Genomic DNA, 20,387 nt, shown 5'->3' on the forward strand with positions numbered 1-20,387 from the left:
GAGAAACAGCGCCCCCGCAGGACACAGCAAGTGATTTTTATGTCTTTATTTCTAATACAAAGCAATTGAACAAAGAATGCTCGTAACACAAACTGAGCGCTGAAATTTTAAACGAAATTATTCTATTTTTTAATAAACACAAAATGTATTAGCAACAGACTCTGTATGCAGGCTACTGAACCCCACTGTTTGTGTCCAAAAGCACATACTTGTGCTGAGGACTAGTCTTCATACTCAAACTGGTCTTGAGGTAGCTAGAAACGCAGACGGTCTCAGACACACCATTCAAGTACAGTAAAGAAGTAGTGTTGCTTTGAGATTCAAATTTAAGTCACACTCAGTAGTAATTCTGACAGCAGGTCTCCATTCAGTGTTCTGATGCTAAAGTTACATTCATATTGCCGATATTTACAGCAGCTTATTGATAACAAGTCCAACACAAACTGTGTTTTCGGAGGAGAGCGGGACCAGGTTATGTGTTTGTCTTTGAACCTGAGGAAACCACATTGGGTTGCTCAAGTCGAAATGAGATGTTGGTGTTGTTATATGTGCTCCAAGCAGCAGAACGTTGGCCAGTGGCTTGTTTCACAGGCAATGAAGTTGTTGAAGGAACACTGTTGGTTAAAAAGGCTAAGTTTCGAGAAGCCAGAGCCTGCTGAAGATGAAAGAACTGAGAAGATAAAGACATACTGTTAGCACTGCAGTCTGTGGCTCCAAATTCCTGTTTGATACACAGAATGCAAAATGTACCTGTAATCCCTGGTTGATGTTTTTGGGGGCAGGTTCATTGGAGTTCTGTACAGAGGCCTGAAAGAGACAAGTCATGATGAATGGGCTGATGTACATACAGTGTTATGCTAGAATAGAAATGTTTTTCACAAAGCTGGAAGCATAGCATTGTCCAAAATGTCTTGGTATGCTTGGTATGTAAGAATAAAAGAGTGGGTCATAGGGGTTTTCAAAAAATATCTTTTTTTTGCACTTTGTAACATAGCTATCTTTCAATGTAAACAGTCTGCAAAGTTGTTTATCAAAAAAAGTGCATGATAAAGATTGCCTCTCAAAAGAAAGAGCTGCCTTAACGAGTCAATATATTTTCAAATCTTTTGCCTGATAACAATATACGTCACTATGTAGCACATTTGCATAATCCCGCCTGCCCGCGAAATATGAACAGTCTGACTTGTCCACAAACACTTCCGCTAGTTACTGTGTTTACATCATGTCGAGAAGATGATGTACTCTGTGCTGCGTAACCAAGTTTGTTCTGTTTTTATTCCCGAAAGATGATGTAAATTAGTGGTTAAAATTAATTTTTTTCCATGATACCACAGCAACACAATTCAAACCTTTTGTTGTGTGCTCGTCATTTTACCAAGGACTGCTTCTCTAATCTTGGCTTTTATCTTCGTTGGTTTCTAAACTTCTTTATTTGGACTAACAAGTGTCTCTGAACCACAACCTGTAAGTACGATTAATGCGTTGTGTGTACATTTTCAACTGAGTGCTCGAAATATCAACGTTTTTGTGCTAATATGTGATACATACCTAACACAGTTTCAGGTTTCCAGGTAAACCACAATATAACTGTTATACAGAAATAATTCTAATAATTCGCTGTAAACCACCTATATCCTAAAAATGTGTTGATTATTGTAGATGGCCTAAATACTTTGTTTAATAATAAAGAATAGACATATTTTGGTTTACAAACATTGTTTCATCAGTTAGTCACGTTAGCACTCGGCTAACGTATCCACCAATATTGGCTGTGTCTGAAAGCCTAAACAGCTGACTTGCTGCCTTATCAGTCAATGACTTTGCAGGCAGTGTTTTTGCATGAAGGCACCTCATGAAACTGATTTCGGACAGGCTTCTGAGGCAGCGTAACGGTTTAATGATCTACAACAAAATAGAACGTTTTGATGATAACTAAACAAATATTTAGATACTATAATATTGATTTCTCGCTAGAAATAACACCAAACGTGCAAAAAGTTAGAAATATACATTTACACACAAACTGATCACCAAATGCAACTTTCAGATGCCATCTTTATTTTTTTAACCCAACCGTCACAGAATTGTGGGATATCTAAGGCAGTGAAGGATACATTTATGCTGCCTTCAAAATTCGATCAGAAGAAGGTACCTCCGGAGACAGGAAGTAAAATCAAATTTGTATTCAGATGTGCCTTGATGCCTTCCTGCCTTGGAATGCTGCCTGCGAAGACAGCGTTTTAGAGCTTTCGGACGCAGCCATTGTTTTGTCAAGGCTTTACAGTTTAGCAACTAAACTTTAGCCATGGGCACGATTTGCTTGCATAAGTGTTAAACAAAATGTTTATGTCATTATTTTAAGAACGGATTGGTGCACTACACTACAAAACGGATTGTTTTGGTGCATGCTTTGACAATGGTAGCCAGGGTTGCCAGGTTTTCACATCAAACCCCAGCCAATTGCTACTCAAAACTAGCCTAAAACATGCCCAATCGTGTTTCGAGGGGGGTTCCCCGCTAAAAAATGCATTCCGGTGTATAAAATACACATTTTTTTTGTTGTGGTTCCCCTGATAAATTCACATTCCAGGGGCTAAATATGACGTTATTGGGGTTGCTTCAACCCGCGGACATCAAAAACAACCAGCAACACAGATGGTCGCGCTCGCTAACTTGCTTGAGTACTCCTCTCTGTACCAATCACAACAGGCTTGGCCAGCTGACCAATCAGAGCAGAGTTTTGAAATCATTGAGAAATGACTGTATATTTTGAGAAAATTACAATGTTTTCTGACCTTAGATGCATTTAAACCTGTTGTTTGGGACTTCAACACAATATTAAGACTCTTTAAAATATCATATGGCCTGCTCTTTAAGATTTCCATTTACTGGTAGTAAGGGGCATTTTCCCCTTCTCCACCAAAGGACTAGTTTCTCAGACTGCGATGGTGTGCTCTTGGTCCACTCTTCTTTATAGTTTGCTTACTGCAGTGGGCTTCTCAGCCATAACTTTGTCACCAAGCATTTTCCAGTGATTTTCAATCAGGTTCAGATCAGGACTCTGGGCCAACCATTTTATTATTTTCAGTGTTTTCAGCTTCAAGGAACTGCTTTACCCTTCAGTGTGAAGGGTGCATTGCCTTGCATGAAAATTGCTGGTTGATTGGGAGATGCTTGCAGGAAAGAACTGCATGTTGCTGAATGAGGTTCTGACAAACATTTGCATTCACCCCGCCATGTATCTGTTTAAGAGGCCCAACTCTTGCTGCAGAAAACATCCCCTAAACCATGACACTTCATTTTCTACCTTTCACTTCCTTTCTGACTTCTTTACACACTTGCTTCAGCATTGGGTTCAGTCTTTTCTCAGTTTGACAGAACTCACAATAACAGACTCAAATAAATTATTTTTTCTCATCTCTAAAGTGAACTTTGGTCAAGTTCTGTCTGCTGATGAGAGGCTTGGTCACTGCAGAGTGCGCTTTCAGTCCGACTTCTCTTAAAAATGCAGAGACAGAAACTTACCCTGTTCAGCACTGAACCGGCAAGCAATTCCAGCTGTAGTGTTGAGCCCATTCCCCATTGAGAGTCCCTGCATTATTGTGTCTTGTGCAATTGTCTTAAGTGGACAAGTATTTGGAGGGTCTTGAATGAATTTGTGAAATTTTAAACCTGCAAAATTCTAGAAATCGTAGATTTGGAATGACCAACTTCTCTTGCAATGGCTGAAAGTGTCATTCCTTTGGCCTTCATCTGGACAACCTCCTGTCGCAGGGTTTCAGTCACCTTAGAGTGGCTTGTCATCTTACAATCTCAGTGAGAATTGAAGGAATGCTGCCAGTTAAATATGGTTTGTCATATAATTAAGAAAATTAGCACCAGGTGCCAGATTTACACCAATAACTTGGAGGTATCTGTAAGTGCTCTCTAATTTTGATCAGAGTTCATTTCCAAATACCTCCTTCAAGTTTTTTATACTATGCTTCAGAATACAATTTACAAAATATGCTTAAAAACTGCCCTTATACTCCTGTTAGGATAATTTAAAATAGGACTAAGCCGTGACTTTGAAACTGAGGAAATTATAGGTTCTCTAATTTTGATCTCCACTGTATATAAGTGGGGTTAAGTGTAAATTAGCAGGTTTGCGACGTGTACCACCTGAGGGCGCTCCATACCACAGTTTGAAAACCACTGACTTGCAGACTTACCTTCTTTTCTGCACGGTATTCATCCCAGGCCGCTCTGCGCTCTTCCTCGCTCAGCTCCTCTTCCTCCCGGTGGTCTAACAGTGAGTTGTGCTCATGATAACTTACTATGAGCTGCTCACAGCTCTGCAGCAGCTGGGCCAACAGGTCATCCTGGAAGACAAAACCTTATAGTCATCTGTGTATCTGTTTGCTGTCTGTACCATAGCAGGTGCATTTATGTGTGCTTACCACAGGCATTTCTGTGTGTTTACTGGGCCGTAGGTCTGGCCGGAAGCAGTACAGCTCACTTAACTGACTGTGTGTGAAGTGTCTCTGAATCTGCTGCTGGTCCAGAACACGAGAGGACAGAGACTGTTTAGCAACTTGCCGCTCATAAATGTTCTGTTCCATCGTCCCCTACACACAAAAAGGCCACATTAAAAATATAAGAAAATAGTATACATATAGTATACGTTAACTTAAAGCTATGAAAAAAAGTATAAAATAATGCTCGAAATACACTACCAGTCAAAAATTTGTATTGTTTTTTAATGCTCACCAAGCTGGCATTTATTTGATCCAAAGTACAGCAAAACAATAAAATTTTGAAATATTTTTACTATTTAAAATAAATAAATGTTTTCTATTTGAATAACAAGGTTTTAGCATCATTACTCAAGTCACATGATCGTTCTAGAAATCATTCTAATATTCTGATTTGCTGCTCAAAAAACATTATTATGTTGAAAACAGCTGAAGGAATAGGAAAAAAATAATTATACTGACTCTTAGCTTTTGATTGGTATAGTGTATAATGTTACAAAAGCTTTTTATTTCAGATAAATGCTGATCTTTGGATCTTTCTATTCATCAAAGTTATTCAATTGTTTTAAATATTGATAATAATAGTAATAAAATCTTGAACAGCAAATCAGAATACAATGATTTTTGAAGGATCACGTGACAATGAAGACTTCAGTAATGAAGCTGAAAATTCAGCTTTGATTACAGGAATAAATTATATTTTAAAATATATTCAAATAGAAAAGTTATTTTAAATAGTACAAATATTGAAAAAAATTTACTCTTTTTGCTGTGATTTGGATCAAATAAATGCAGGTTTGGTGAGCAGAAGAGACTTATATATATAGTTGTATATATAGTACATAGTATATATTTAAAATTTATACATAAAAAAACTAAGACATTTCTCAATAGTAATAAAATCTTCATGAAAATTAAATTTAAATTTAAAAATGAAAATTAATATCTAAAAATGGAAAAGAAATAAAAACTAAAAAGATAAAATAATAATCCACTAGAGAACATCGTCTTTAAAATATAAAAAAATATCTGAATATAACATTTATTTATTTATCCCAAAAATTTGTCATTTGTACTGTACGTGTATACCTGGGCCAGAAAACGGTACACATATACAGTTTTTTTCTGTCCAAAGCGGTAGACTCTGAAGATGCTCTGGATGTCATATGACGGATTCCAGCAGGCATCAAACACCACAACCCGGTTTGCAGCGACCAGATTGATTCCCAGAGACCCCGCACGAGTGGAGATCAGAAACAACCTCCCTCTGACACAGAGAAAACAGAAAGAGTCAGGACAAGAAATGCAGACAGCTTAAATTCGATGTTGATTATTTTTTTTATATATATATACCTTATGTTTTTGGTGTTGTTAAACTCCTGAGCCCATCTCTTGCGAGCACAAGCACTGGTGGTGCCGTCCAAACGATAATAGTCTTTATTTTTAACCCACGATTTGTTTCCTGACAACAGACAAACAAACACACTCTTTTGCACAACAATGTTAAATGAACAAATGACATTTCCCCTGTATAAACTGTTATTTACCTTTGTATGGACAACATATATTTCCCCTGGTCTCATCTGCATACAGGAGGAAACTCTCAATAAGGTCCAGTGATATCAGAGACTGACTAAACACCAACCTGAAAAAAGCAAACAGCATTCATGAAAACTGAGTGTCACTCTGAACATTTGAGGTTGGAATGATTTTTTAAATATTACTGAAAGACATCTTCTATGCTCATCAAGGCTGCATTTATTTGATCCAAAATACAGTAAAACAGTAATATTATGAAATATTGCAATTTATTCTATTTTCTTTCTATTTTATTCTATTCTATTCTATTCTATTCTATTCTAATTTATTATTCTATTTGAATATTTTAAAATGCAATTTATTCTTGTGATGGCAAAGTCTTTACCATCATTGTTTGATCAATTTGAAAATGTTTTCTTTTGAACAGTGGGTTATATGAATATAACAGCCAATGATAAGTTTTGATAAGTACTACTTCTATTCAAGAATGTGTTCCTCACACTTTGTCCTGTAGTTCCTCTGCCCAGTGTAAAATCTCCAGTAGCAACTGCAATTTCCCAGAATGCTCCAGCACTTTGGCATCAGCCGCTGTTACAAACGGCAGATACCAGTCGGCAGATGGCCCGTTACCCACAACAAATCCTGAACAATAGACAGAGAGAGACACTAAGAATGAGACAGACATACAAAACAAAAAGAGGCGGATTAAAGGAGAGAGAAAGAGAGAGACTGTTTTGCCACCAGTTTGCCTACCAGAAATTCCCATTGTGGCTGTGTTTGTGACATCAGGATTTTGTGGATTTTGAGGGATTTGATTGGCCCCACTGTCCAAGGAGACTGGATCAGTATTTTTCTCTCCATCACCCACTAAGCCTGTGGTTGCTGCCGCTCTTCTGAAAGACAGACATGTTGGCATCATAACCATCAGAGGAAACCTGGACTCCAGTGGAGGAGACATTCAAGCAGATGTCTCATTGGTTTCACATAACTGTATGTTTCATATCAACTACGTTCTGATTGGCTGTGATTATCTTACATGCAGCAACCTCACATTTACCAATTGCTTCCAAAACAAAATATTCTCTATTTCTTTAATATACATTGTTTAGAAGGACAAATGATTTTTGCTCTTCAGTTCAGAGATACTCTAGCTGTGATGTCTAATATTGCACAAAAGCATGAGGCACATTAGTGGTACGGGAAATATTCAAATCTGATACGAAACACAGCATACCCTTCAGAGTCATTTGGCTTTGCAGAATCGCTCACCAAACCTGCACCCAGACCTGTGAAGACAGGAGCAGGCCCTTCCTCTTTGCCCTGCATCACAACAGAAGTACAGCAACTTGTTTTCTTGTCATCAGTAATGGAGAAAAATCAGTGACCACTGATAGGATGCTCGTAAAAATGAGGCATGATGTTTGTACGCTATTATTCAAATGTTCAGGTTCAGTAAGACTGTTAAATGTTTTAACTCCTATGCTTACCAAGGTGAGCATAGGAGTTGCTGTAATTAGTAAAAATTGGTTGCTGTAATTAGTAACTGACTGAATTAACTGATTTATTACTGAAGTACTGTGCATACGATTTAAAAGCATTTTTCTATTTTAATACATTTTTAAAATGTAAACTTTTCAGCATTACTCCTGCCACAGAAGTCTTCAGAAGTCATTCTAATTTGCTGATTTGGTGCTCAAGAAACATTTCTTATTATCATCAATATTGAAAACTGTTGCGTTGCTTAATATTTTTTTTTTTTTTGGATTAACGGAGTGTCACAGAATTTGCCCAATTTTGGATGAATAAATCAAAAGAAGGTCAGAGTAGGTCAGTACACTTAAATAAAAATGCAATATGGACTAGTGTCTGTGAATATTAAGCTGCAAAAAGACTATTTAAATATGAATCCTGCATGTTCTGCGTGACTCTGCGTGAATGAATGGTGCAGATGCATGGTTTCGTTTACTACACACATACTGAAGAGACGCTTGCGGTGTTTTCAGCCTCTGTCACCTCAATATATGAGGACATAATCTCTAGAACTGTTCTGAGAGTCACTTCCTGAGCATTTTACCATTTTTTTTTTTGACTATAAAAATATATATATAGTCAGATAATATACAAACAGCAACTTCACAGCAACCCATCAAAATAAAAGTTTAGTTTAACTTGAAGAAACTGACAGAAATATATTACTGAATGTAATGATAGTACTACTAATAATGAAATTGTTATTAAAACAGTATTTAAGGAAAATTTACCAGAAATAGTTTTTACCAGAATTTATTTACCTAAAAAAAGTAAATGCATAACACAGTTTTTCTAAAAAAAAAAAAAAAAAAATGTATTAAATCAATTAATTAGACATGATTTTGATTATTACAATTTTGTAAAATAATAAAATGGAATCCAGAAAATGAATAGAAAACAGAATTTGGTAAAAATAAAAAATGGATTTCATAGGGCCTTAATTAAATTTTGTATAATAATAAACTTTTAATAAACTGCTGTTAAACTGTGTACGTTTAAAGGGGTCATCGGATGCCCATTTTCCACAAGTTGATATGATTCTTTAGGGTCTTAATGAAAAGTCTCTAATATACTTTGATTAAAAATTCTCAATGGTTTTGTAAAACAACACCCTTTTTACCTTGCCAAAATCAGCTCTGCAAAAATCATCTCATTCTAAGGGGTTGTCCCCTTAAATGCAAATGAGCTCTGCTCACCCCGCCCCTCTCTTCTCTCTGTGGAAAGACGGTCTTGTTTACATTAGCCGCACTTAGCGGCGTTCAGCCGCTAAACTTCCAAACTACCACGTTATAAGTAAAAGGCGATCGCAAAGACATATAAAAAACGCTTATACTCACTTATGCTGTAAGTGGATCATGAATGATTCACGCAAACATAGACGGATATATGTAGATCGGGAGGTGCATTCCCTTCACAAACAAACGTAATCTACTGCATCTTTAGTGGCTCAGATGTCAGGAGTAAATGATGATCACTATGTTCATTATTACATCCAGCAACACAACACCTCAAATGCTCAGTTGGAGATATTCTTGTCTAACCTACATCCCTGCTCTGGCATCAAAACATGGAAAGTTACTGGACTGTGACAGCTGGTCTAAGGTAAGAGCTCATGTCAATCAATTATTGTGGGAGCGGCCTCTGTCGGTGTTACGCCACAACGACAGGCATCTGAGAACGGCTTGATTTGAAAAAAGGGATATTATTTTTACAGATTAATTAAAAACCACTGCATGGATTTTTATCATTATAGGGTAGATTTGTACATACACTGCCAACACACATTAATGTTCAAACAATATGAAAAAGTGAACTTAGCATCCGATGACCCCTTTAATAATTTCAATTAATTCAACATGATTTTTGATTAATATTTTTTAATTTAACCAATAAAACAAAAAGTCTAGAATAATAAATAAATAAAACAGAAAAAAAAGGAACACAAAAAAAATTACAGAGAAAAAAAAAAAGAATTTGGGAAAAAAATAAAACAGATTTCATAGGGCCCTATTAGTGTCAAATTTATCCATGACAGGCCTAAACAAATTAAGGTGCCAGCACAAAAACACTCAGAAAAATAAACATCATCAAATTTTTTTTTGTCAATATCACACACCCCTATAATATTTGAACAATAGTGTTATCTGGATGAGTGCATGTATGTACCTTATTCCTGCTCAGCTGAGCAAGTTTAAGACACCAGGGATGAGTCCATATCAAACTCAGAACATGAAGGTCCTGAAACAAACTGTTCACACCTGCTCCTTTACCTAAAACAAAGACACTCTTTGTGACTGTATGCTACCAGTCCGTTGGCTCAGTGTGTTATGACAAACATCTGATAAGAATCATTTAGCAATTATCATCCATCTCAGTATTTAAGGCTATTTTTATACAATACTAGATTAATAAATCACCTAATATACAATATTTTTTTGTGAATGCTCATTTCTCAGAGTTTTAAATAAATCACCTAATATACAATATTTATTTGTGAATGCTCATTTCTCAGAGTTTTAAGTGTTTTATTTTAAATTTGAAAAACATTGTATATATTATTAGTATAAGCCATACCTTGAAAACAACTATTGGCTTAACCTCTACAGGTTAACACATTTTCTACTAGTGCATTACTAGTTAAGCTCTAGTTTGTGTTTATGAGATTCTGACCTGTGTAGTTCTGCAGATAGTGCGTGTATAACCGACACTGCAAAGGTGTCATCCTGACTGACAGCACATACTCGTGCTTTGGTGGCAAACAGGACATCAAGACTGAGTAGTCCCGCCTCTGCAACACAAATACAAAACATTGAGACTTTTTTTTCCATGCCCCTTAGCTTAATTCTATTCATTGTTCCTCTTCATCACCTGTATGAATCCTGACATCATCTGATGGAGGACGTGCGATCTATTCTTCATCAGTCTGACATCAGCAGGGGTGGAGTCTGCGCACTGGCCGTTCTGAATTGGATTAATAAATCGGTTCCGGAACTCCTTTAGAGAACCCAGCAGGTTCTCCTTAATGAAGTTCACCATGCAGTGATCTAGGACAATAATCAAAAAATACACATTTGATCTTTAAGGTCAGACAACCTCACAAGCAGCCTATTATAGATACGGAGATGAAAGGTGATTACACTCAGTAAGGTTGTTTTGAAGCGGTGTTCCCGTCAATATGATTCTCCTACGTGTGCGTAGAGCTCGTATGGCTTTTGAGATGCTGGAGTCTGCGTTCCTAAGGACATGACCCTCATCACACACCACCAGATCAGGGCCTAATATACAAACACACCAATCAATGGTTTTAAAATAATCTAAAAAAACAAAATGTATATAGGTTCTTAGTATTTGATGATGGATTGTTCAATTGAATTTACCTGGATCCAGGAGCATTGAGCGGAAGGCTTCCTTGTGTTTGCTGTATTTCACACTGTCTGTGTGCGTCAGTATGCGGAAAACCTCATAACCCATGATCATGACTCCACCATTTGTAAACCAGTCATTTAAGAGCTCAACACGAACAGGCACAGACTTTACTGTAGCCAGTTCTGACACCTATGTGTGAAAGACCAGTGAGAGAGGGCAGAGATGATCAGAAAAAAGATCAGAAGATCAGTTCTCAGCATATTTATGATGTTTTTGCCAAATTCTCTGTATAAGGCATAATTAGGAAAACTTGCACTGATGCTTCTATCAGATCAATAAAGTAAAACTAAACAGAAAATTTACCCAAAAATGTTAGCTATTGTTCTTCTCATTTTGTTTACATTTTTTGCTTTTCGTTTTCTTCTGTACAATACAAAAAGATGATGCTTAGCAGAATGTCTAGGCTTCATCTATAAAAGAGGTCAGTGATCTTAAGTGTTCAAATAAGCTCCATAAAAGTCCACTGGGTTTTGCCTATTTGAAATTGTATTGAAGGGTTATTTTAACCCTGGATTAATGAAACCTTAGGTTAACTTCATACCTTTGCACTGGAATTTACATACTGCAAATGCGGTTAAAAGTGGCCTTAAAGGAGAAGTCCACTTCCAAAACAAAGATTCACATATAATGTACTCAACTTGTCATCCAAGATGTTCATGTCTTTCTTTCTTCAGTCGTAAAGAAATTATGTTTTTTGAGGAAAACATTTTAACATTTTAAAAATGCAGTTTAAATGCAGCTTCAAATGATCCCAAATGCAGTTGTAAAGGATCCCAGCCGAGGAAGAAGGGTCTTATCTAGTAAAACAATTGGTTATTTTCATTAAAAAATACAATTCAAATACTTTTTTTAACCTCAAATGTTTGTCTTGTCTTGCTCTCCTTGAACTCTGTGTATTCTGGTTCAAGACAGTTAGGGTATGTCGAAAAACTCCAATCGTATTTTCTCCCACAACTTCAAAAATCATTTCAAAATCATCCTACATCGCTGTAAAAGTTCTGCCACAGTCTTTGCAAAGTGAACATGCAAAAAAGATCAAACACCCTTAACAAAAAAGGGAAAACAGTGATATATGATGATTTTGAAGTTGAGGGAGAACATGAGTTGGGAGTTTTTCGACATAGCCTAACTGTCATGAACCAGAAAAAAAAACAAAAAAAAAAAACAGTCCGGGCAGAGTATGACAAGATGAGCATTTGACATTAAAAAGTATATAAATTTTATTAAAATAACTGATTGTTTCGCTAGATAAGACCCTTCTTCCTCGGCTGGAATCATTTGAAGCCGAGGAGTCTGCCGCATTTAAATTGCATTTTGGAAGTTCAAAATTGGGGCACCATATCAGTCCATTATATGGAGAAAAATGCTGAAATGTTCACCTCAAAAAAACATTTCTTTACAACTGAAGAAAGAAAGACATGAACATCTTGGATGACAAGAGGGTGAGTACATTATATGTGAATCTTTGTTTTGGAAGTGGACTTCTTTACCTTTTTTGAGGTTAAAAAAAGATGTTAACTTAGGGTTACAATACGGGGTGTGAAAAGCCTAAACCATTAAATTGGAATCCAGAAAACGAATGGAGAAGACAGAATTTGTTAAAAAAAAAAAAAAAACTGAATTTGAGGGGGAAAAAATTGATTTCATAGGGCCTTAAAAATTAAATTTTTGTTAAACTTTAAATAAATTGCTGTTAAATTGTGTATGTTTCATAATTTTAATTAATTAGACATCCTTTTTGATTTTAACCATTAAAACAGAGTCTAGAAAAATTAAAAAAACGGAACAGAAAAATTTAAATGGAAAATATATTTTGACCATTTTCATTTTTGGGCAAACTTATTTTTTTTTTGAGCCACCATAAAACACAAAATAGACAGCTGCACAGAGAAAGATTAAACTCTGAAAAAAGCCCATACATTAACTTTTGAGTGTCAGAACAAAAATAATTCTTTTATTCAGCAAGAAAAGCATTTTAAACATTGACAATACTAAGAAATGTACCTTGAGCACCAATCAAGCATATTAGAATGACTTCTAAAGAATCATGGGACACTGAAAACTGGAGTAATGACTGATGAAAATTCAGCTTTCCCATCAAAAGAATAAATTAAATTTTAAAATATATTAAAATAGAAAAAGTTATTTGAAATTGTAATAATATTGCACAGTATAATTTTTACTCCATTTTGGTTCAAATAAATGCAGCCTTGGTGAGTAACACCAATTTTATTCAAATACAGTTTTTTTTGTGAAATGTGATCTGACATAAACATGTAAAAAAATAAATAAATAAATAAACTAAAGTCAGCTTAAAGAGAAAGTGAGAGAATTCTACTGACCCTCAGTACGTTGGGTCTTAAGCCCCTCTGCCACTGGTCAAACTCACTCCTCCAGTTCAGCACTGTGTTAAGAGGACACACCACCAGAGCCCTTTTCAGTGGCAGCTCTTTACATAGCAGCACTGTGTGAAGGAACACAATGACCTGAAACACACACATGCACAGTTAATCTTTCTGTAAAACATAAAAAAAAAAATATAAATAAATAAATTTAAAAAAAGAGAATAATCATGTGCCACATACCTGAAAAGTCTTTCCCAGACCCATGCAGTGGGCCAGAATACAGCCAGAGCCTGGAGTTGTCTTCACACTCTGAATGGACTCACAACAACAGTCCCACATGAACCGCACACCTGAAAAAATGAACAAATACACATTACACAAACCATCTCCGCACACTATCACTGGGTCACACCACTGACTTGCATTTCTCAATGCTGCTTCATAATTGCATGTGAATATTAATGAGAAACAAGCAATCACCCATGCACTGATTGAGTTCTATTATTAGACTAAATACATACTGGCTTAACTTCCCATGTCATAATTAAGTCAGTGGGGAAAAATTATAAGGCAGCTCCTCAGAAAAGCATTGAACAGAATACCATTCAAAAGGATGCAAAAAAATCATTATGCACAAATTTATTTACAATTCTAAGAATATTTAACAATATTTTACTGTATTTTTTCAAGGAGGAGTTTTGGAAGTTCCTGCACAGCGTAGCTATTATGTGTCGTCATATCAGACTGAGGTGACTTAATAAATTTGAAAAAGCATAAAAAGAATAATCGAACAAATTGTCAAAATAATCTAAATATCAAATCAATGAACATAAATAGCCTTTGCAATTTAACCCACAGTCCACATGTGCCTATTGATCTCTGACCCACATCTGCACCGCAAATGCAAAATAATTTTTAAAACAATAACATCAAATATTAACATTTCAACCAATTTGCAGGACTCTGACTTAAGATGTCCTGACTCCCTCTGTCTCTTTATGTAATCCTGTACTGACTGACGATCTCTGTGGATAATCATGTAATACATAACAGAATAAACAGGTGAGCAATTTTACACAAATTTTCTCTCACCCTCTCGCTGGTGCGGTTTGAGTTTGCTCAGAAAGTGCATGTGCACTTGCAGCACGGGCTTATGTGTTACATCATCTTGCTCGAGAACCAACGGTGCGAAGCTATTCGCCGGTTTCTCAGACACTAAGATGACCTAAATAGGGTGAGAGACAGAGACACAAAACATATTTTTTTTTTTTCATTTAGGTTAAAAACATGCATTAATAATGAACATTATAATGTTTTCTTTTAAAGAACTGAAGTTCAGAATATATATATATATATATATTTTTTTTTTTTTTTTTTTTTTTTTTATATATATTTTCTTTGTAAATTGTTAAACTTAATGTAAAAAACATGTGTCCTGCATTTTTTGTCACTGCCTTAACAGTGTATGTTTTAGTCTACTGACCGAGACTGATTTTAACTAAACCCATAAATTTATGATCAGGAAATATTCCTGCGTCCCCCTCTCTCATAGCTACAAGGTGAGAGTAGATGGGTCTCATCATTTTAAGAAAAAAATCTGTATGTAACTTTAAGGCACATCACTACTGAACACCTTTTTCTGCAATTAAGCAGAAAAAGTATTTTGTTGTATTATTATTTTAAATTAGCCCTGTAATTGCCTTAAAAATGCAATTTAAAAAAATTCTGTAATCTGATGTGGTTGCTACCAAAGCATTACTATCACTACTGAAACATGGGATGTTTTGCCAAAAATAAAGTACACTGAATTATCAACTAAGGAGTTTTTGGTTCAGTGTATATTTAAACTAACGAATCCTTAACTTTTTTTTCTAAAAAGGAAAAATTGGATTCAAAATACAACAAATCTCATGAATTACACTTGAAATATTGTTAAAAATGTAATTGTTATGGATTTACCTCCGAGAATGTTTATTATTAATTTTTTTTTTTAAATATATTTACGCTCTAGATGTTTCTAATTACCCTTCTAATTAAATTATTATTACTGTTTCAGTAGTTACAAATTTGATGAGATATTTTTCCAAGACGTTTCCAACTCTGACATTGGACCAGTTTTGTAGAATGGCCCATATACAAAACAGAACAGAATCTGACACCATGCAGTTCACTACCTCTGAATCTGCATCTTCTCGTTCTCTCCTCTCAATTTCCAATCTCTGTTTTTCTCTCTCCGCTAATCTCCTCCTGCGCTCCTCCTCTTCTTTCAGAGCGCTCTGCGTCTCCTTGGCCAGCTGACCCACCTCTAGAAGCGGCCTAATCTGCCTCCGCCCTCGCGGAGTGCCCTTCAAATGCTCCTCAGCGGTTGGAGAGTCATCATTCTGCACATTATACCCCCCCAAAACATAATAGCTTATTAACAAATCAACATTCACAACATCTACGATATAAAGGGTGTACAAATACAAACACACACATCAGCAGTGGTGCTCCTGTCAGGTGTGCGTGATGGACTCTGAAACGTCTCATTATGAGTGGGTGACTGAGACCTACAAAACAAATACAGTCTTAAAAAAAAAACGAATATTCACACATTTAGGCTTATTAGTGGGTCGTAATTAAAAATTGGTTATTTTGTAAGTGTTTAATGCCCAGGGTAGATTGCAGGTGATGAATAAACTGATGATATGAGCTTTACCCCATTTCCTCACACTCTGAATGGCTGAGTTCGTCATACACGCCACTCGATATGCTCGTTTCGCTTGATTCATCACTACTCACTAGAATAAAAACAAAACCATATCTGTCTGAAGAGTAAAAAGTTTATATGAACACATACAATACAATATAAGACTTCTGACTCACCAACAACACATTCTGATTCTTGGACTTCTCTTTCTTTCTTCTTCTTCACCTCTTGCTTTTGACTTTTTACTTCAGCTTCTGATAAAGTAAGACCATGTCGAAGCAATCGGTGCCGGTGCCGTGACCCTGACTGTGACCCACTGCAATCTGAGCCATCGTTATCTGCAGAAAAACTGTTCTCTTGTAACAAAACTATATGAATACTACAACATCTAGTAACATTTTTAACTACTTGACAAATCTGCTGCAGATTATTACTAATAAAAATAATTTTAAATGCGTTACAATCAGTTTATATGCATTTCAAAGGCTGTTTGCGTCATATATATTGAGTTACAAGGTCTGTTTCCCATGGTACCCGCGGTAATCACTCACCTTCCTCTTCTGTTGTCTCTGATGTTTTGGTCTTGCTCTTCTTCTGCTCTTCTCTTGTGCTTTCTGATTGTTCATCAGAGCTGGCGTCCAGCTCAGAAGCAGACGAGAGGTTAGCTCTAATCTGAGCCAGTAGAATCTTCTTCGCAATTCTTTATAGAGTAAGTGATGGAATGAGGCAGTAATGAGAGAATAGAGAGACAAGTGAAGAGAAGAGGGATGAAGAGAAAAGAGAGAAGGACAAAATGTGAGGTGGGTGACAAATGGATTCAGATCCATTAAACAATGCATGTTTCTCCCACTCCTTTCAATTTCCTTTTTTAAAATTGCACTCAAATAGTTGCAAAATTATTTTTATGCTGGAACAATTCAGAAGAACAAAAGAATTCTCAATTCTAATTTTCATATAAACCACGAATGTAAATATATATATAGATAAACACTAAAGACAAATATTTAATATATACATATATAAAACGTACATTAAAATAACAGGTTATTGGACAGTGTAAATAATCCATAGGACTATTAAATGGTGTTATATCTGCAAATCAATACAAAAAACGTATTACTGAGCAAAAAACAAACAAAAACAAAAACAGTCCCTAGTGTAGGTATACATTTGAACTTAACACCTATGAATATAAACTAAATGCACCACCCAAAGAAATAACGATTAAATGTATATACATACAAAACGCACAGAGGCTGTTGTGACTGGGGTATAAAGTTTTATTACAACTAAAATTCGTATACAGTTCTTACACAGTTATTTACATTTCTTCTTCAGAGATGCAAAAATCACGTATGCTGCTTTTTGATGAAAATGATGTTTCTGCGTAAAACGTTGCAATAAAGCAATGACAATAATAAATACTTCCAAACAAAGAACATTAGCATGCAATAAATACTCAAGCTTTAGGGCTTTTGAAATCCAATGAACGTGAGAGGATTCCACAAGAAAGTAAAGAAAAGGACAACAAACAGAAAAGGACACTTTTAAAGATGGGTGAAAAAATGGCAAGGGTTAATCTATTATCGGAAGCATGTTAATTAAGGTTAGACAGGGTTCCCACTCTGTCCAAGACATTTTCTATTCTTCAAGGCATTTTGTGTGACCAACATCTCTATTATTTAAGAAACACATCAGTGGCACTGCTGTTGGTCGCCAAAGAAAATGAAATTGACTCATCCACTGTAGTAGTAGTACTGCACTTACAACGAAAGTCTAATAGGATTTTACATTAATTCTCAAGTAAAAATGTTTGTCATTTGAATTAGGCTCAAGGTTCAGTGGTTGACCGAGCTTATATACACTAAACACAAACGCAAAAGATAATAATCAGAATTTCATATTCCAATTCGATAGCACCAGTCTCATGCTAACGCATGTAATGTGTAAGTGTTGTGGCCATGGAGAGGTCAAGTCATTTTCTATGGCAATCGACTGCAGGCCACAGATTCTGCCGTATTTATCAGAGAATTTTATTTTAACCAAACATGAAAAGAACTTACAGGTGACACCCATTGAGGTACTGTGGTTACTGGCATGGTTCTAAATGCACAGCTAGTGTGACCAGAGAAGCTTCCGGAAGATTCAAGAACTGTCCACTCTAATACTAAAACTAAAATAATAATAAATGTGTGATATCAACATCACTTGATATCAATGAGTGATATCTGAGCGGAGAACAGAAAAGACAGTGAGAGTGCAGACTATGACGTGTACCTGCTCATGACAATACACAGGCAGACGCAAATGGCAAAACAAAACGATATGACTCTGCGACGTCGTTCATGACAGAACACATGAGAACTGACCGCAGTTCCGAGTCCCGATCGGTCCGAGGAGTTCTTCATTTTTACAAAAACGTTGTCAATACGGTGAACCAGTTTGATTAAAAGGTAACAATAATCACATTTGCAGGACATTTAGGTACATTTCCCATGACTTATCCATCACTGGAAAATCGCATTACAAAACTCAAGGTTTTCCAGGTTTTCCAGGATGCGTGGGAACCCTGTTAAGCTACAGAAAAAGAGACGAAACGGGGGGAAAAAAACAGAGAACAAGAGAAAGAATAAATAAGTGTTTATTGCCTCTCTGTAAGAACCATGCAAATAACACACAGAAGCCTCTCATGTGAGTGAAGACTACACTCTTTATCCTCAAACACTCCGTGCTTTTAACGACTGACTACACAAAAGCTTACAGACTGCATGTTGAGTCTGAACAAGCATCATCGCTACCACTTGCTGCTGCCCCATGAACATGCTAACACACATGGAAGCCAGGTCCCACCAAAGCAATCGTTCAGGCCTTATTGAGCCTTTTAACCATTTCTATTCATATAAATATTTTTTAAAAAAGGGAGAAAGCCGGACTTAAATTTACATTGCATGAGCGTGCACCGGTAATGCGTCAGAGCGCATACACCAACTGCTGGGCCATGGCTCCAATCTAAGCTACCATTTTTGAACCACCAACTCAAACATCTACAATCTACATTTCCAATCTGTGACATCCATCACCTTCTGCTAAACAGGATGAACTTTTGACCTTCTCGCCAATTCACGACGACATATACACTGTGCATATGATTTGAAAACAATATATCGAACCAATAAAAAAATATGTAAGTAACTAAGTACAAAAACTAATTTAGACAAAGACGAACGCATCTTCATCTCAAGCACCTTAAATGTAGAAAATTCAGCTGTGGAAGAACTAATGTCCTGAAAAAGAGCAAACAACTGCATTCAGCACAAACGCTAACACTGTACTACTGCATCCCTATCTGCCTAAGAAACTTTTGTTCACTTGTATTCCACCTATAATGACATTTGACTGCCAATAACAAAAGTATTATGTGAAACTACTGTAACACCTACCGTTAGCAAACCACACAGCCTTTGTTCTGACTGACCGAAAACATTACAGCATGAGAACCCGGAAGCTGAGCCCTAAAACACAAACACACACAAGAAGTTGTCTGTCTTACTGAACACAGGATCCATCAGATCCGATCAAAGAGGTTTAGACTCGTTCTACTCTCTTAAAAGCTTTATTAGCAGCACAGACAGTAAAGAGGAGAGAGAGTGGCTTTCAGAAATACTGCCAAAGACATGCAATGTTGTGTGTCAGTGAAGTAAAATTCGAACACAGGAGCCTCTCCAGAGTTGATTCACTGACTTCCATTAGACAGTGAGGTCTCAGAGCTTCACCACTGATGGGCGGTGTGTGCCTACGGTTACAGATTCTCTCTACTGCGTGTGGAAGAAACTGTGGGGAAATAAAAATCGGACAGTGTTGATCGAGCAAAAAAAAGCGTGTTTGAGTGAGACACATGTTCAAAAGCACTGTCTAGCGGCGGTGCGTGTGGATGTACGGGATGCTTGTGTGCTTTTAAACGAGGTTTGGATCAAAGCTCTCGCTGTAGTGAGTTTGGGACAGCTGAAGTCCGGTGGAGAAGGCCTGTGATGGGAAAGTGTGTGTGGCCCTGATGTAGACAGAATCGTACCTATTTTCTAAATCATCGTCCTCCACAGACAAAGACGGACCTGGCTGGATGTCCATCTCATCACCTAGAGACAGACATGAAAAGAGTGAATGATTAAAATTAAAAACACCACTCATTTTGCTTCTGAAATATGAAAAACAAAAAAGGAACTGAGCTAAAATGGGGTGCAGCGATAAATCAATTCGAGGATCGATTCTGTGACTTTCAGAATGCATCGTGAATCGATTCGGAGCTTAGTTCTTAACAGCAGATGGCACTGTGTGCTTTAAAAGCAG

The 20,387-nt window shown here is 36.4% G+C and overlaps 1 protein-coding gene across 2 annotated transcripts in view; it reads right to left on the reverse strand.

The window, feature by feature from the left end:
• Positions 1 to 31: 31 nt before the first annotated feature.
• Positions 32 to 20,387, reverse strand: part of LOC127165052 (transcriptional regulator ATRX-like) — a 31,751-nt gene continuing 11,395 nt past the window's right edge. Inside the window, exons 11-34 of one of the 2 annotated variants that reach the window (XM_051109324.1) lie at positions 20,113 to 20,176; positions 16,595 to 16,743; positions 16,220 to 16,381; positions 16,053 to 16,134; positions 15,831 to 15,903; positions 15,529 to 15,735; positions 14,447 to 14,579; positions 13,595 to 13,704; positions 13,352 to 13,495; positions 10,961 to 11,138; positions 10,721 to 10,858; positions 10,452 to 10,627; positions 10,254 to 10,371; positions 9,750 to 9,853; positions 7,288 to 7,373; positions 6,807 to 6,943; positions 6,554 to 6,695; positions 6,062 to 6,159; positions 5,868 to 5,976; positions 5,604 to 5,781; positions 4,440 to 4,607; positions 4,212 to 4,361; positions 751 to 807; positions 32 to 670 (exon numbers count right to left, since the gene is read on the reverse strand). In XM_051109324.1, the coding sequence (XP_050965281.1) occupies positions 473 to 670; positions 751 to 807; positions 4,212 to 4,361; positions 4,440 to 4,607; positions 5,604 to 5,781; positions 5,868 to 5,976; positions 6,062 to 6,159; positions 6,554 to 6,695; positions 6,807 to 6,943; positions 7,288 to 7,373; positions 9,750 to 9,853; positions 10,254 to 10,371; positions 10,452 to 10,627; positions 10,721 to 10,858; positions 10,961 to 11,138; positions 13,352 to 13,495; positions 13,595 to 13,704; positions 14,447 to 14,579; positions 15,529 to 15,735; positions 15,831 to 15,903; positions 16,053 to 16,134; positions 16,220 to 16,381; positions 16,595 to 16,743; positions 20,113 to 20,176 (3,161 nt within the window). In that variant the 3' untranslated portion in view covers positions 32 to 472. Of the gene's footprint in view, positions 671 to 750; positions 808 to 4,211; positions 4,362 to 4,439; positions 4,608 to 5,603; positions 5,782 to 5,867; positions 5,977 to 6,061; positions 6,160 to 6,553; positions 6,696 to 6,806; positions 6,947 to 7,287; positions 7,374 to 9,749; positions 9,854 to 10,253; positions 10,372 to 10,451; positions 10,628 to 10,720; positions 10,859 to 10,960; positions 11,139 to 13,351; positions 13,496 to 13,594; positions 13,705 to 14,446; positions 14,580 to 15,528; positions 15,736 to 15,830; positions 15,904 to 16,052; positions 16,135 to 16,219; positions 16,382 to 16,594; positions 16,744 to 20,112; positions 20,177 to 20,387 lie in introns of both variants that reach the window. The other variant, XM_051109323.1, reaches the window with a different exon arrangement.

Source organism: Labeo rohita, chromosome 5, assembly GCF_022985175.1.
Source record: "Labeo rohita strain BAU-BD-2019 chromosome 5, IGBB_LRoh.1.0, whole genome shotgun sequence".
NCBI classification, from domain to species: Eukaryota; Metazoa; Chordata; class Actinopteri; order Cypriniformes; family Cyprinidae; genus Labeo; species Labeo rohita.